This window comes from Frieseomelitta varia, unplaced genomic scaffold, assembly GCF_011392965.1.
Source record: "Frieseomelitta varia isolate USP_RPSP 00005682 unplaced genomic scaffold, Fvar_1.2 scaffold_258, whole genome shotgun sequence".
NCBI lineage: Eukaryota > Metazoa > Arthropoda > Insecta > Hymenoptera > Apidae > Frieseomelitta > Frieseomelitta varia.
In genome coordinates, this window is record NW_025109988.1 from 506,493 (window position 1) to 523,992 (window position 17,500).

The following is a 17,500-nucleotide window of genomic DNA, read 5'->3' on the forward strand; positions in this document are numbered from 1 at the left end:
GATTTTGTATCAGGAGAATAGGATGGGCGAGGAGGTAGCACGACAAAAATGTTTAAGCTGGAATATCTCGTGATTGGGGAGGAATTTCTGGTTGAAAGTTCGGATATTGTATCAGGAGAATATGATAGGCGAGGAGGTTGCACGATAAAAATGTTGAAGCTGGAATATCTCGTGAACGGGAGGGATTTCTTGCTGAAAATTCGGATTTTGTATCTGGAGAACATAAACTCGAAAAATGTCTGAATAAAGAGAACCGCTCAACGGCGGGCCTTGTACCAGCTCCTCGAACCTCATGTACTCCTGATACAAAATTCGAATTTTCAGGCAGAAATTCCTCCTCCTTGACGAGATACTATAGCTTAAACTGTTTTCATAAACACTCTGTATCTGGAGGCCCGCCCAACGACGTGGATTATCGTCCTACTTCGTCAATTCTCTTGCTCTCCTGATCCTGAATGCGAATTTCCTTCTCTTACACATTTTGTTGTTTGTCTATTCTGATACCAATTATTTCTATTAATTATAAATTACTGAGTCGTGCATTGTACCATTAGATTAAAATACTAGAAAAGATAAGAACCTAGTTAAGAGAATTGTATAGACGTTTTGTTTTGATCCTTTTGCCATTGAAAATTTAGTCCATTTATTTTTTAATAGTTCACCGCCACGTGACGATGCGATGTAAAAATTATTCGTTATTCCTCACTGTTGTTTTTAGTTGTTGCTTTTATCACATACGATGTAAATGCTACGAGAAAGCAATTTTCATTTGCACATTTCGAAGCTTATACAATGTGTGATATATGTAGGAGGGAAATTGAGACTCTAGTTGGGCAAATGCAATTATATATTTTAATTAATTTATTTTGAAAATGAATATTGAATTTATTGAGAAAAGAACAGAGACCATGGGCTTTATAATATTTAGCCAAAGTCGAAGTGATTCATACATCTGGTAATGGAGTAAATCTCCACTAAAAGATTCCAAGTTCCGCCATCAATCGGAATCTAATGAAATTGAAGCATTGTTAGTGAGATATTTTAATTCTAACAATCGTCTGGTAGATGACTGCACATGCTATGTTCTTGACACATTTTTTTGTGCTGTTTCTTCTTCAGGTGCATAGATAACAACTTTACTAAACAAAGACGACTCTAGTATTGTACAAGGACATGTAATGACACGCGATGAGCAATAGTGTTTGACAAGGATAGTTTTATGCTATGTCGTTAACAAAGAGATGATCAGAGGTGCAAGGACAAATATAGTTTAGTTGAATCTTACCACCGCTTTGCGGCTGTAGTATCTCAATGTCTCTAGGAAACACGTAGTAGGTAATGTAGATTCCTACCACGAGTTCTCACACAAATAATTAGCACTGATGAAATTTGAATAAATATATATATATATATATATTTGGTATTACACTCTTTGGTACAAATTTTATATCACAACACTCGATTGGCGAGAGAAACTTATACTCACAGTAAAACGCAGGATGAGAAGTAGTAGTAGTAGTAGTATTCGTAGTGTTCTTATTTTTCTTGCTTTTCCTCTTCGCAACCTGGCTTTATATAGCCACTGCTTGCGAAGAGGGGGAAAATCTTTTTCCCGCCTTTTTCCGGCTTTTCTCGGGCTTTTATTTTTTTGCTCGGGAAAAGGTGTCGCTGCCTGCTTTATTGGAAACGCACCTTTCGACGGAAAGTTCCTGCGGAAGTACGTGGCGCTATCTGGTGTTTCGCGGAGGTAGCGGTCGCTACTTGTCTGTAGGAACCTGTGTGGGTAAGGCAGGATTCTGCCGTAGATTCGCGTACATAATATACATAATTCTTTTACAGTCTAAAATAGTCTTTGGTTTATTTCTAGAAATGTGCGCTTACAAATTTTTGTACAGAATGGTTCTTACCAGTAGTAGCGAAGATAGTAATGAACATAGTAGTAGGAGTAGTATTAGTTATAGTAGTAGGCTTTTTCCTTCTTCGCAACCAGGTTTTATATCATTGGTTTGTGAAGAGGGGGAAAACTCTTTTCCCGCGTTTTTCCTGTTTTCCCGGGTTTTTTTTTATTTCTTTTACAAAAAAGATGTCGCTTCTATTGGAAACTCTCCTTGCGACGGATGGTTTGAGCGGATGTAAGTGGCGCTGTTTCAAATTGCGCGGAAGTAGCGGTCGCTACATATCAATAAATTGATCAAATTTTTATTTGATAAAGAAACTAAATTGGCGAATTTATTTTTGAACTTTCATGATTGAATTCTTCGATGTAAAATAAAGTAAATCCTCAACTCTTTTCCTGTATTCCATTTTACCCACGTTATTCACGAACTAAATTTACGAATTTCGCTCAATAAATAGGACTTGTTGAAATAATAATGATGTATGTTTTGCATTCTAAAATTTTAAATTCCTTTCTATATAGACTAGCTCAATTGTAATAACATATCTTACAACTTATGTATCTTTAATATTTTCTCGCTCTGTTTCATTAATAATAATATTAATTTCGTTCTGAGTTTAGATTTTTATTTTTTTTTAATTTTCAGAAATTATCATGTTCAATTAATTTAAACTTTAAACTTCTTGACCAATCCTAATTCGATCTGATTTTTCCAAATCATTAATTGGCATTATTTCTACTATACTTACATTATCATAGGCTGTAGTAAAGTTGTATATTGTTACACGATGCATTGATGTCTTGTTGTTGATTTATATTCTTTATGAAGTATTTTTGTTGAAATGGATACGAAAGATAATTATAATGTATATGTTGGTGGTAAATCTGGAATTTTCAAAGGTAATTGTAAATATTTTAAGTCAACATTATGTCCGTTTAAGAAATATCTTATTTATAGGTTAAAAGAATAGTTAAACTCAAAACATCCCTTTTGTTTTATTTACAAAATATTACTAACGAGTATATTAATAACGTCTAACAAAAAATTTTTAAAATTCAAGTCTACAAAATTACGCATTTTGTTAACAGGCGTAAGAATAGATAAGAAAGAATGTGTATCACAAAATATACAAAACTTGGTTTCCATTACGGATAATGATGAAGTGACAACAATGTCTTGGGGCGATGATGAGGAGAGAGAAATTCTAATTGGTTGTGGTGTGAAAAATATTAAGAGGTTATATACAATAAGTAATTTATCAACTGCACTGAATTTGTCATTCATAACAAAAATATCCTGTACTTCTTTCATTTTACAGCGTGAAAGTTTATGATACTGAATATTCGACGTTCACGTGTTCTTTTTTTTGCAATATTGGAACAGGCAAAATTACTGGCATATCTCGATATGATGAGTGAGTAACATTCAGAAATATAAATGTAATATTGTAAATTATAATTTTCACTTATTTACAGAGCAATTTTGACTGCTGTTCGATCAGGTGAAGTAAAATTATGGAGGTTTAAGGAAGAAGACGGATTTATAATAAAAGCTGGTGAAAATTTGGACAAAATGCGTCATTCAAGAATAAAAAAGGAGATGATAGCTACCGGAGGTCAAGAACATGCATTAAAGTTATTTGATATAGAAAAACGAGTACAAATATTTACAGAGAAAAATGTGCCTCATGATTGGTTGCAAGTCAGAGTTCCAATTTGGATTTCTGATGTGGATTTTCTTCCTAATTCAGAAGAAATTGTTACAACTAGCAAATATGGATATGTAAGATCCTAATTGATATACAATCCTACTACATGTATAACTGTTCTATTATATAAAAAACGAAACTTTCAAGGTGCGTTTATATGATCCAAAATCACAAAGAAGACCTGTCATAAACGTAGAAATAAAAGAGGAAGCATTAACGTGTTTAACTGTGGCACCACGAGAAAAGTATGTATGACATGTATGTATAAAGAAAATATATATTCTTTTAACACAGAGTTAAAAATTTCATATCACAGGCAGATTATAGTTGGCTCTGGCAAAGGCAGGATGAATCTTGTAGATTTACGAAAACCAGCTAAAATACTAAATACATATAAAGGATTTGTGGGAGGTGTAACGGGAATAGCTTGTAGCAAAAACGAACCTTATGTTGTTAGTGTTAGTTTAGACCGATATTTGCGAATACACCATATCGATACAAAAGAATTATTAAAAAAGGTAAAAGTAATTTAACATAAAGAGAATGTTACATTAAAAGACGGTATTTACTTTAAAATTTTTTTTTTTTTTGCAGATGTATTTAACGTCGAAAATATCATGTATGTTGTTATGTTCAGAATTTTCATTATCAGCAAATGAAGAAAAAATACAAAAGCATAAGCACGAAATTACTAAAGATTTTGTAGGAAAAAAGGAAGAAGACATAGAAAATAATTCAGATTCTGATTCAGAATATGACATGTTATTTAACAAAATGCCAATAATTACTAACAAAGAAGATAAATCAATAGAAAAGAAGCAAAAAAAAGCAAAGTATTCCAAATTAGATACTGAAATTGTAAGTAATTTAATATTTCTTTTTTTATAGTTGAATGAAAATAAATGATTTTTTTCTGTTTTTTAATATGCAGATTTCTCATGAACGTACTGTACCAAGTGTAAATGAATCATCAAAAAAGCAACTCAAGAAGATAAAAAAATCCGATTCATTAATAGAATTATAAGCAAGACAATAATAATGAATTCATCTATTATTACATTATTTTTACTGTCGACGAATAATAACGAAAGTGTGTTTATATTTTTATAGATCTACTTATAAAATTTGAAAAAATGCTATTTGTGTTAAATATAAAACATTAATATAAAATGTTAATATAAGAAAATTTGATAATTACAAATTGAAAAACATAATTTGATAATTACACTTTCGAGAAAGTTAGGAACAAGGCACTTGGAAATCACCACAAACAAGAAAATAAAATGTTTCAGTTATGATGTATTTTGTCACTCAGTAATTCGTTTTTTTTTTTTTTTTTTTTTTTTTTTCATTTGTACCTTACATGTACAAGGGACATGAATAATATGCTAGTAGCTTTTGCCCTGGATATACAGTACTGAGATGCGACTAAATGTACTGTTTAATTATTTGATTAATTCTTTATTGTACAATTTATTCTTAATATCTCGTCTATATATTGTTTTGGTTCACGAATGCAGCGTACACCGACTTCAAATGGTTTCTCAACACTAATAATGTTTCTGGTTAACGTTACATTAACTTGTGCTTTCAGTTGCAATAATAATATTGAAATCGGATGCGCTGCAGGAAATAGGCTACTGTAGATTTTTTTTTTTACGTCTAAAAACTAGAAAAAGTGAACGTGACAACTTGTAAAGTTGAAACATATTTTGTACTAAAAGGAAATAATATTCGCAGCTACAGCACACTAAATCTTATTCGGCTACAATCCCTTCAACTGTACAAAAATCATTGTCCCCTCACTACGTCTCTTGTTAATTAATACTAACGTAAATTTGCTTTATCCTGACTGCGCCACTCATCTGAAATGGAATATTTATTCTTATCCTTGTAAATGTACCTAGGAATAAATTCACTAAATTACAGGCACTGTCCCCTTCAAAATTCAAATAGGTGGTTTTCATTCATATTTCTATAAAATGGAGCTTTGTGCCAAAAAGGAAAATACATTCCTGGCACAGAGGCCATTTATATACAAATTTCCACATAGATGCAACACATGCAGGTGTCTGCATAATTTATAATTCCATCCTTTTTTCCGTGCAGTAAGCGTAGAATGAAATCTGTTTCATGATGAAACAGTGTTTTTCTTTTTTTTTTTTTCTTTTTTCTTTTCAATGAATTGTTTGTACAGGAATGCTTTCTGCCACTCATTTTATAATTTGTTATCTAAACAATATATAACATTGAGTGGAGTTTCTACTTTACATGATTCTCTTAGTTCAGCATTGGTGCTTATTTAATCTTTGTATGATAGTATTAATTTTATAAGTATTTACGAGAATCAATTTTCGCAGTTTTTGAAATAATTTCATTTAATTAATCATTGATTACATATGAAAATCAGCAACAATATAAAATACAATTACAAAACCTTTCATCCGCTGTATTTCTTTTTTCTTTCTTTTATGATGTTTTTGTCAATGATTAAGAACGTATAGAATTTAATTAAAAATCACGTAAAAATTTTAATATGCTCTTTATATTTCTATTTCCTTCCCGAAAGAAAATCTTGTGAACATATTTTAGTCAATTTATAAAAATCTTTTGTAAAGCAAATACAAAGTGTTTAAAAGAAGAGCTATTAAATAAATGTACATCTAAAATTATTAATATGTTTGCAATTAAATTGTTTCATAAATAACTTGAACAATATGCTGCAAATATTTTTATACGTGTAAAGCATTAATTAAAATACCCGTGGCAGCGCATATTAGTTGTAGAATTGTTTTCATTTTTCACATTTTGTAGGCCTTTCAATACTTAATAATATATATTTATCTCGTAAATGTCATTTTTTTTTAAATGTACATGAAATAATATAACATATAAATTCAACAATAGATTGTAATTTGAATTTATATAAGTATTGCTTTCCTGTACTGAAATATTTCGTGAAGTTTATATAGAAGTTACATGACAACACAATTAATTTCAAAAATTTGATCTACTATATACGTATTTTATGTTTGTTATTCATTGTATGCACACTACTTCCATTTGATTGCTATATCAGAGTCAACTATTTGAAAAATCAAAAGCACCATGTATTTTTTTCCTTTTTTGTAAAATATCACATGCTGTGCAATCATTTAAAACAAAATCGTTTATTATGCATATTGGTTTCTAGTATTCAAACATCTAACGTGACATAATTCACGAATAAGAAGCTACTTTTTTTGTATAGATAAGCATACGGGATATATGTATATGTTTAGACATTTGCTTAACACTGTAGTATTTCGTTTCTGTCAGGAAAAAGCGTGGAAGGCCTCTGTAAAAACGAGGTCCATATTTATTAATTATGGAGCACTCTTTGATATACGACTACTTTGTTTCATGTTTTCTACATTATCTGATATAAATTAAAGTAAATTACTTCATAATCTTTGATCTGAAATAAAATACAAAGATTCCAGTATAAGGAGCATAGCAACATTATAAATCTAAAGGATGCAAGAAACCACTATTTGTTTCCTCGAAAATTCTATTGAAACAGTGTACGATTGAAGAAAGGGTGTACAGAATATCATACCCTGAGTAGATAATGGCGTAGCAACCGTTCCTGGCAAGAAGCTCGAACGTCTATACTGAGTAGCATTTGTACCATAAAAAATTAAGCTTAATCAACTTTTATACAGTATGGAGCATCGCATTATCTTTTATCGCATCTATTTTATTATTTCATTATTCATTCATTATTACGATTCGTTTCATTATTTTCATGCGTTCAGCATGATTATATACATTATTTTGGATAACAATTAGTTTTGTGACGTAAATCGATTAAACGAGTAAAGAACAATGTTTTGCATGTTTTTCGCAAGTTCTTAAGCACTGTACATACAAATATTAAAAACAAACGAAAAACAAGCTTAGTCGTACACTGCTTAGTGTCATTATCTTAAAATTTGTTTGACTTTAAAGTCACAGATTAATTCACAATTTCATGCCGAATGGCATGTTAAGATAATATTGCCTCAATCTCCTCCTGATACAGTCACTTCCCGCCATGCAGATTCTTGAGACTGATTTACTAAAGTTGACTGAGGTTCAGAAATATCTGATGCTGCAGGACTCAGCGGTGGACTAGGTGTTGCGGGTGCTTCTTCAGACTGGTTTACTTCAACTGTATCTTGTTCAGCTTCTGTTTCACCATCAGGAATGGAAGCCTCCGATTGCACAGAACTCGGAGCTTTTGACATAGAATCCTGTGCTCTTAACGATATAGAACTATCTTTATTGCTACTGCCATCTTCACCTAAAAATCACATATACATTTGTTATTAATATTTCTTGTCTTGAAAGTATATAAATTAAAATATATTCCTACCACAAGGCCTAAGAACGAGGTAGAAGAGTAAGTCGGATAGAGAAATTATACCGATCACTTTATCATCATCATCAACCACTACTAACCTATGAACCTGAAAAATTTGTACATGTATCAACTTATTTATTCATAGTTATACGAAATAATACATTATATCATAAAACTAGATAATTATAAGTTTTATTTTATTGAGAATGTACTATAGTAAATGATTTATAATTAAGAGTTTTCCCCTTTATTACGAAAAATATGAGTATTATACCTCTGCTCTAACAATTCTCTCCATAATAGTAAATAAAGTTTCATCTAATTTACAGCTCTGAACTCCTTCAAACCATTCATTGCGGTGCTCATTTGCTTCTCTTAATGAAACATCTAAATTATTATATGTTTTTTCTGCAGCTAGGTTCTGTGAAAATACAAAAATATTGAGGAATATTATTAAAAATAAAACTATATTGTTTAAGATTTATTATATAAATTAACTTACAATAACATCAAACTTTGAATAAATGTTAACCAATTTTCCTTCAGCATCAATAATTGGTAGTGCAGAAACTCTCCTTTCAACGAATTTCTTTAATGCTAAAATTATGCTAGTTTCCTCTGTTGCAGTTTCTATGTTTTCAAATGTACCTATCCTCAACTCTCTCAATGTTTTGTCAGTGAAAGATGGTTTTGGTAGCTCGTGTATCTGTTGATAAATTATTCAAATAACACACATATGTTCTATCAAGTATTTTCAATTTTATAATTGTTTCACTCGTACTTACATAAAGAAAAAGGAACCTCAGAATTCGTTTGTGTGTCAAGATATAGAGAACATTTCCAGTATCTGGATCTATCACAGGCAAACGATGAATTCTATTCTGAATTAGAGTTTTAATGGCTTCGTACAAATTTGCGTCTGGGCCAATGCTCACTAATGGATGCACTTGATCTTTCAAGACTTCTGAAATGATACAGTTGAGAATGGTGAAGTTAAAATTTCTGAACATATGCGTGCGAACCATTGAAAAATGATATTTACTTCTCCATGTATCTAATTCATGTTCTTCTAATTCATCCATTGTTACAGATGGGCTGGTATAGTACATCTGTAAGATCTTTATAAAGTCCGTTATAGTTAACATTCCAATAAACTCTTGCCTCGAACTGTCCCATAGTGGCGCAGCTCTCACACCTGCACATAAGGTCATTATGTAATGTGCAACAGAATAATAAAATGAAACGAAATATTCTTGTAATTTTGCAACTTACCATTATAAACAAGAGCGAAGAAGGCCTTCTTGACGAGGAGATGCGTATCGAAAACGACTAATTTGGCGCTGGTTGGTATTAGGTCATAACATTTGTGAAATGTGAAGAACTTTACGAAAATCTGTGATTCGTCTTCCTCTGAAAGTCCAAACAGTTGACAGTAGAGAAATGCTTTTTGATTACGACGAAGCATTCTTTTATTTTTTTTTTCTTTTTTTTCTGTTTTATACGATGTCACAATGTTCTTACACAATTTACTCTCAAGTTTTATCAACAGGAACGAATTAGTATTATCTTTAATTTAGACAACAAAAAATTGGCACTTGACACTTTCGCACATACATCATACGGTAACAGTATCTTGACAAAATGATAGTCATGACCCGATGACAGTTCAACTGTTATCCGGGTTTTGAGGTTACATTGCGATAGGTTACGGTGGCGAGATTCGGCGCCGATTCAAAAATTCTGGCGGTATTTCCAAGTACAATGGCAAATACGATGCCGTATGAAAATGATAAGCGCATGAAAGATGCGTGACACAATGTGAAAATATTCGAAATTTTATGAATGCATCATGAATACATGCATTACATACGTTATGAACTTCGAAATTTTATTAGCAATGAGATCTGATTATTATTAAGTCGATAAGCGTAGACTGTGGATGAATTTGAAGTTGCAAAAGTATATGAAGAATAATATGGAATTATATCATTATCTTAATACGATAATTATCTTTGAATTTGCGCTCTGTATGTGAATAATTCTGTAATTCGCTTTTTCTTAGTATCTAAATGTAACTTCAAAAAGCCCCTAAAGAGAAGAACACCTAACGAACCTCTATTCATATTCCGCAGTACGAAGAAAATGATATACGATCGGGGAAAAAGACCTAACAACTTAATCACACAATAATGGGCCATTCAATCAAATTCTACTATTACCAAACGCCTCTTGTTCTCGTTGTTCAATTTTCAAGTGGCAATAAAATGTGTCACATTCTTACGAAGAACAGAAATATTATACAACGTTGGTAACAAACTGTTTATGATCGATTATACAGCGACGAAAATTACCTTCACATCTTGTGTATCTTGATTAAAAATGAAAATAGGGCGTTCCATTTATTTCCCAATGTCTCACAAACTACACGATTCATTCGAAGATGTTTGATACTTTAAATCGTATTTGAATTTTGAATTTGAAAAAATTTACCACATGAAAAGCAATAGAAACGTAAGTGTAGAATTATTTCCTTTGATTGTTTATATATGATAAGTTCTAAAATCAAAAATTAGAAAAAAAGAATCGTATGTCATTGTGTTCTGAGCCGACTAATTTTATTCCATTTCGTTCTATCGACAGAAGCAACGTAAAATAAATATTTAGAAATTGAAAATATACGAAATATCCTGTTTCGTACATCAGCGTGCTACTTGCCTGTTATTGCGTAATATGCAGTTGTTTTAATAACAAGAAAGGTAAGACACAACGTTAGCAACATGTATAAAATCTCATTATTCCGAGCATATGCAATAAGGCTGTAAACCTGCCATAAAATATCATCATGATGATTACTAATTGGTAAGTACGAGATTTCGTAATAAACGAAACAAGGAAAGTGAAGATAGATGAAGAAGAATTTCATATATTCCTCTGCTTCGGAAATGAAAAATTTTGCACAATTTTTTTTATGAATGTAGAGATTATTTCAATTCAAATATTACGTTCAATTATGGTCTCGTAAAAGAGTACGAAGCATAAGATACAAATTAATCCCTCTTTTCATTTTACGCCACATATTAAAACAACAACGTTATCATTATACTAATATCTCTCTGAATAATTTCGTTATTAACATAGTAAAATAATATCTTGATAATGATACAAAGATAACATGTGATAATATTATTATTTATTACAATTATATTATAAAATATAAAAAAAATTCGCTATGAATTATTGTTATATATCTATTATAAATTTTTCAAATTTTTGTTTGACATATCGATATATAACACTATCAAAATATATAATATATAAAAGTAATATTAAAATATACTGCACATAATATATGAAATAATATTAAATTATAATATATTTCATATAATATATGAAAGTAATATTAAAATATACTGCAAAGTCGAGATGAAAATTTATAATTATAATACATGTGTAATATAGTTTGTAGGAATTAATTGTATATACTATAATTTTTATATTGAATTTTATTTATATTTTTTAATATATATTCGTACTAATATGAAACAATCTAATAGTATAAAAAAAAAAATAAAAAAATGATGAAATGGGAGTTTGAAAAATCAAGATAAAAGTTTCACGTCTTGAATGTAGCACGCACGAATCAATAAAACACAGAGAGAGAATAACACGTTTTAATATCGCGAACAGAATATGAAACACTTTCCATTTTCATCGTTTCTTTCTTCTTCAAAGAACCAAGCCAACAGCTTTTTCGAGGACGTGCGAAATCACGATGGATAATAATTAAAAAAATAGAAAAGGGGAGAGAGAGAGAGAGAGAGAGAGAGAGAGAGAGAGAGAGAGAGAGAGAGAGAGAGAGAGAGAGAGAAAGGATACAAAGCGAGGAAAACCCTCGTGGAAGCAAATATAGAAGATGAGAGAGAACACAATAGAAACGAGAGAAAGTGTGGAGGAAACACGATGAAACGTGAAAAAAAAAAAATCATGAAACTGAAAAGGACTACAGCATCCGTGTTAACAGGAGACGAAGAGAGTTGTTCGATAACAGCTCGCAATAGAATGAAAATGGATTTGTAGGGTGTCACGTGAACTGGAAAAAATTCCAGTTAAATTCCAGCTATTAACGTTACATGAATATTGCATGAATCCTTTTCCCTTTAACACGACAATTTCTCCTTCCTTCTTAAAACTAATCAGAAGCGCACGAACGAATTCTAAATAAAAGTCAACGTAGATCTACTACGTCCTTGTAATAATGTTATAACAATTACTTTATTATCTTATTTTATTGAATAATCAACTATTTTGTTCTTTAATTAGCTTTCTTTGAGCGATGCTTGTAAGTTAAATGAAATGAAATTAATTAATTACGTTTCCCGATTCTTGAATTTCACCCTTGCTCTCGTTTTGTCGAGCAAAAAAGATTTCTTTTCTGACTTTAAAGAAAACATTAGAATGTAACTAGTAGTGATTTTTTTTTCACATTTATAATCTTCTTAAGCAACATTTTTTTATATATTTTATTACAAAATTATTGTAAATTGCTATATTGTTATTATTATTGTATGTAATACGAACAAGAAAATTGCTCGTATTCATCGTTTAAAAAGTTCTATTCTCTCATCTCGCTGTTCATCATCGCTAATTATTACTGCAATAAGTAGAATTAGACGAGTCAAAGAAAAGACGACTCGTTCAAGAACTCGTACAATTCTTACTGAAAGCTCGGCGAATCGAATGCGAATCTGTTCTGAACATTACTTGTAAAGATATCATTTGTAAAATGGTACTTGAAGAACACGATTTTGAGAGACCTGCAGCAAGCTGTAGAACATAAAATGAAACTTTTGAAACGAAGGTAAAACTTTCTTACTTTTTAAAGGGGAGCTAATATGATTTTGTTCAACACGATAAATTTCTTTAATAATAAATAAATTTGTTGCTAACAAAATTTGATAGTACGAGAGATCAAAAAAAGGAGAGCCGTTATTAAATTACTGTTTCTCAGTTCCAATAATTTTGCCAGTTCAATTCTATTAAACTAATCTCACGAGAATATATATTTTTCATCGTCAAAAATTCCGAAAAAAAAAAAAAAATAAGAAAACATTGATTTCTGCTAAATTTACAATTTAGGACAAAATACAGATGATTGAAAATGATCTTTTCTCGTAATTTAAAAAATAAAGAGGAAAAGGCGTTTTATACGAAAAAAGAAACATAAGAAAAATGTAAACCGCTTTACTTAATGCGAGGCTTCATTAATAATACTTCATTAGTATGAAGTAATATGATATTATAATTAAATCAATACAGCCTCGTTTAATACGATATAAAATAATCATATTACAAATGTTTTACTCACAAGCAATTAAGATAAATGATGTAACTGCATCACTGGCTAAAATACATTGTAATACGTATAACGTATTGGCGTACGAGTGCAAATATGTACATGAAAAACATCAAGAAGTAATGTGCTCATTAGAGAGCACACAGTCGATGTCGTGACGATCAGAAAATAAAACCATGAATTAACGGGATTCCATACTGTCACGTAATTATTATATATACGTTTATACATTCGACAAGAAAAATGTCGTTAGACACTGACCTAATTTATGGAATAGCTGTTCGCGCGAAATGGCTGGTTTTTCTTTTTTTAATATCACGTGAAATGTTCGTGTATTTTATTAGAATTCGTAGACAGAAATTTCAAATGATAAATTTTCCAATTTTGTCACAACTCAAATCAAAGTAATTACTTGGCAAATAAAATGGAATTTCTCTTCAGAAAAGGGATGAAAAATGATAAAAAATAATTTGAAATAAACTATGTGCAATATATATATAATAATAATAAAAATATATATTATGTCACAATTATAAATATATACCCAAGCATAAAAATGTATGTAAAGTAAATGGATATTATATGAAATAAGTATATAAAAGTGCTCTTTAATTTCGGTATAGATTTTTTGAAAATTTTATCCAGGATTGTTTCTACGAAGGAAATCGGAGGGATTCGCTCATTCGCGTTCATTATACTGTGCACAATGATTTCATAACTACTCATTCTCAGCCTGACTCGAATCGCGGAATTTTCCTTAGCACACGAATTGATCTCGTTAGATATGACTATATATATATATATATAAAATTCATATATATACAATTCCCCTTTCTTACACGAATGTCATTCAATTAAATGCAATATCCAACCTTGCTTTCACTTGAGGAAGAAGCTAATGTGGCCACACTGTTTCGAATCGAGTTATGGGAAAATGGACATATGTACATACACGTTTTTACAATGGCGAGCGAAAATATTCCAACATAGAAAATAAATTAAAAAACTTTTACAAACATATCATAATCGCTATATACAACGTTTTGAAATCTCATTAACATCATAATAGAGTAGATTGTAAGTCTTCATATTTTTGTGATAACAATGGAATGGAACCTAAGTAAAATCTTTTTTTTTTTTACTCTTGTAATAAATATTCTACATTTATATATTTTAGCACATTATGTGCTATTCTCTGAATTCTGTTCACCTTCAAATTTTCTACAAACGCACGAAGATCCAATGAAACGTTTGAAATTCGTTCCAATCGTGTCTTATCACAGTGCAAATGAAATTTTAAAATGACACACTAACAGATAATATAGTCACAAAATGTTTCTGCATATATTTACAAAAGTTCCTAAGTCACTGTGATTACACGGAATAAGTGGTCGAATAGGAAACTCGTTTTCTCGACTAAACTATAGGAAAATCAACTACAAATGCTTATTCCGAGAATCAACACACACTTTCAATTTATCGATACCAACGCAATAACTCTGCGACACGAGAGAAATTCTTTGACAATTGAACACCTAACGCCTCTTAAATTATAGACAAACAAACATATGAAGATTCACGAAATGTTCACTGCCAGCTATTTTAATCTGTTACGTTCAACCTTGTCTCTTCTTTCAATTACTTCGCACACAAAAACGAACAAACAAATAATAAAATTATCCCTCAACAAGGATCGATCGAAAGGAGATCGCGAATCAATTGATACGAAGTGACTAAAGTGAATAAAGCGACTGTACGGGAAATTCAAGATTCTATTCGCTGACCTCGGCCAGCTGCAAACACACCGGCGAAGCCAACGACCCGTAAAAACGTGCCATAAACTGTGGATACAATGAAAATCATTGCACGTGAAAATGAAGTCATTAGTAAACGAAAATTCGACGACACCGTGAACAAACACACCAATGAAAGCAGTAAGATAGGTATTGAAAGATCGTAGAAGGTGGAATCCATTGGATCGATGGATCTGTCGATTGTATGATAAAAAAAAAAAAAAGAAAAAAAATCTTCAAGTTTGAACTGAATGTAAGTTATAAATGACACTGACGAGGACTATGTTTGGTCATCAACTATGTTTTATATTGGATGAATTGTTGCACGTAGAAGTTAGAGAAACGTTCACTACACAGGCTCGCTGAACAAGGATCATGAAGCTACTGACTAGCAAAGAGATTGTGGCGGTACGGTTAGGCTGTACGAACGAACGACCATGTTGCAAATATATCAACGATGACCAAGAGACAGTGACGGTGAATTGACTGGGAAACGTGTCAGTGGGTATAGTTGGTGGAACGGATATGGCGAGGCAATGAATTAAATCGTTAACAAGCGACACTCATTGTGGTTGTACCTAGGGACGTAGTTACAGGTCCATAAATGAAATTTAGTAGCTACGATAGTTCAAAATGATAGATTGGAAACGATGAAAAAAAAAAAAAAAAAAGATTGGGAAAGTGATGATTTACTGTTTACTAAGTGGAATTATTTTTCAAAGCATTTTTGATCGGTTATTACTAACTTTTCCTATGGTTTTTCGAAGTTTAGCTAAGTTTGTTCTACGATAATGATGGACTAGTGTTGTCAGCAATTTTCTGATGTTGTTGGATGTAAATTTTGAAATTGAACGTATGTAAACGATGCGAGTCTAAATATTTGTATTGCTGGGATTAATTACAGGTGAATTAATTATAGATAAGTCAACGATGAGGTATTATAGCCAATATTTTCGAAAAAGAAACTTTTTACTGACGATTTTAACAAAAGATGATATATAAAATATCTATAAAGTAGTCGTTAGATCGTGGATCATTATGAATTTATGAAAAATTAAAAATTACAAAGATATGCACACCCGTATATAAAAAAATACTGGCAGAACCATATAAAATACTTATCAATGATATACAATAAATGTATAAACAAACTTCTAAATTTCACGTTTATTATTTATCAGAAATTTAGAAAAGAACCGCATAAATATCCGCAATCGCTGGAATTTTTCACAGATGAAACAAACTAACTTGAATTAAGTTCCATCTCACGTTAGAAATGCTGGAGTATTAGAAAATTCCTCGTTTAATAATTAATTTTTAATGTGTCCTCCATTCGTTATTCATCCACTGACAACAATGTTAAGTAACGAGTTCTCATTCGAACCGATACACGCTCGCATATGCATAGCAGTTGGCCAAGCGATCGTTGACCTAACGCAAATCGACGGTCCCTGAAATGTTCTGTTCAATTGCACTTTGTTCTTAAAATGGAAACGCGTTGGTGTCGACAGCCGCCGACGCTGTCACATCGACTTCCCGGTTTTTCGTTTTGCGCGATCAAATATAGACGACGTGGTGGTTGTTGGAATGATAACTACGCGGTGGTTATTGCGCCGATTCCTCGGCCAGGAAATTGTCGTAATTTGAATGTACCCTCGACGATGTTCAAATGATTTGCATGGGGGGAGAGAGGCCGTTTGCGGCTTTAACGAAACGACATTGTACTCTTCAGAGTTGCCACAATCTGTCGACAATCCAATTAGGGATTCTTGTTTGTGCACGACGTTAACTCGTCTCCTTCCCTTCGATCCGTATTTTTATTCGAATTATCTCGCATCGTTTCTCCTCTTTTAAATTTATCTCGGAATTATCTTACGGAATCTATTATTTCTCTTCTTTGAAATTTACCTTGGAATCATCTCACGTTGTTTCTTTTCTTTCGGATCATTCATTTTCACGACTAGCTTCGCCTGTCAGCAATAAAATTTGTCTCTTGCTTCTATTTGTAACAATATTTATGATATAATGTCGATTCTATCGTACCGCGATATCACTTCCGATTATTAGAATCGAAACATCATTATCCAAAGAAAGTCGAACAAAACTTGTTCACGAGATTCCTGTACCTGTTCTCCATCACTGAACTAAATTTTATCGAATCTACCTGCTTAATAAGTTTCTTCTCGTCAACATTCTCGTTAATTTTCAATTCCTTGTCCATAGACGTTTCTCAGTCGAGAATGGTTAACGGGTTAAACGACAGTTTCGCATGACACGCTCTCATCCGTCGGTATTGTATGGTTTCAATTTACGAGAGAGGGACGATAAGGATTCTATCAGCGATATAAACTGCTGTTGGAAACG

General features: G+C 31.5%; 2 protein-coding genes and 1 long non-coding RNA gene across 5 annotated transcripts in view; 1 reads left to right on the forward strand and 2 right to left on the reverse strand.

The window, feature by feature from the left end:
• Positions 1–2,661: 2,661 nt before the first annotated feature.
• On the forward strand, positions 2,662–5,608 carry LOC122528761 (WD repeat-containing protein 74). Its single transcript, XM_043654224.1, has 8 exons — positions 2,662–2,797; positions 2,987–3,134; positions 3,217–3,312; positions 3,374–3,680; positions 3,754–3,851; positions 3,923–4,124; positions 4,201–4,464; positions 4,538–5,608. Exons 1-8 carry the CDS (start codon positions 2,740–2,742, stop codon positions 4,628–4,630), a joined length of 1,266 nt encoding a protein of 421 aa, XP_043510159.1. The 5' UTR covers positions 2,662–2,739; the 3' UTR covers positions 4,631–5,608.
• The window catches only part of LOC122528760 (5'-AMP-activated protein kinase subunit gamma-2), a 98,331-nt gene continuing 85,716 nt past the window's right edge, over positions 4,886–17,500 (reverse strand). For all 3 annotated transcript variants that reach the window (XM_043654221.1, XM_043654222.1, XM_043654223.1), the window contains 7 exons: positions 9,263–9,400; positions 9,033–9,185; positions 8,776–8,954; positions 8,493–8,696; positions 8,265–8,411; positions 8,003–8,096; positions 4,886–7,930 (listed from right to left, as the gene is read on the reverse strand). In XM_043654221.1, the coding sequence (XP_043510156.1) occupies positions 7,650–7,930; positions 8,003–8,096; positions 8,265–8,411; positions 8,493–8,696; positions 8,776–8,954; positions 9,033–9,185; positions 9,263–9,400 (1,196 nt within the window). In that variant the 3' untranslated portion in view covers positions 4,886–7,649. The remainder of the gene's footprint in view (positions 7,931–8,002; positions 8,097–8,264; positions 8,412–8,492; positions 8,697–8,775; positions 8,955–9,032; positions 9,186–9,262; positions 9,401–17,500) is intronic.
• LOC122528764 lies at positions 9,447–16,006 on the reverse strand. Its single transcript, XR_006306661.1, has 2 exons — positions 15,412–16,006; positions 9,447–9,730 (listed from the first exon to the last, which is right to left on the reverse strand). It is a non-coding gene; the product is annotated as an uncharacterized LOC122528764 (long non-coding RNA).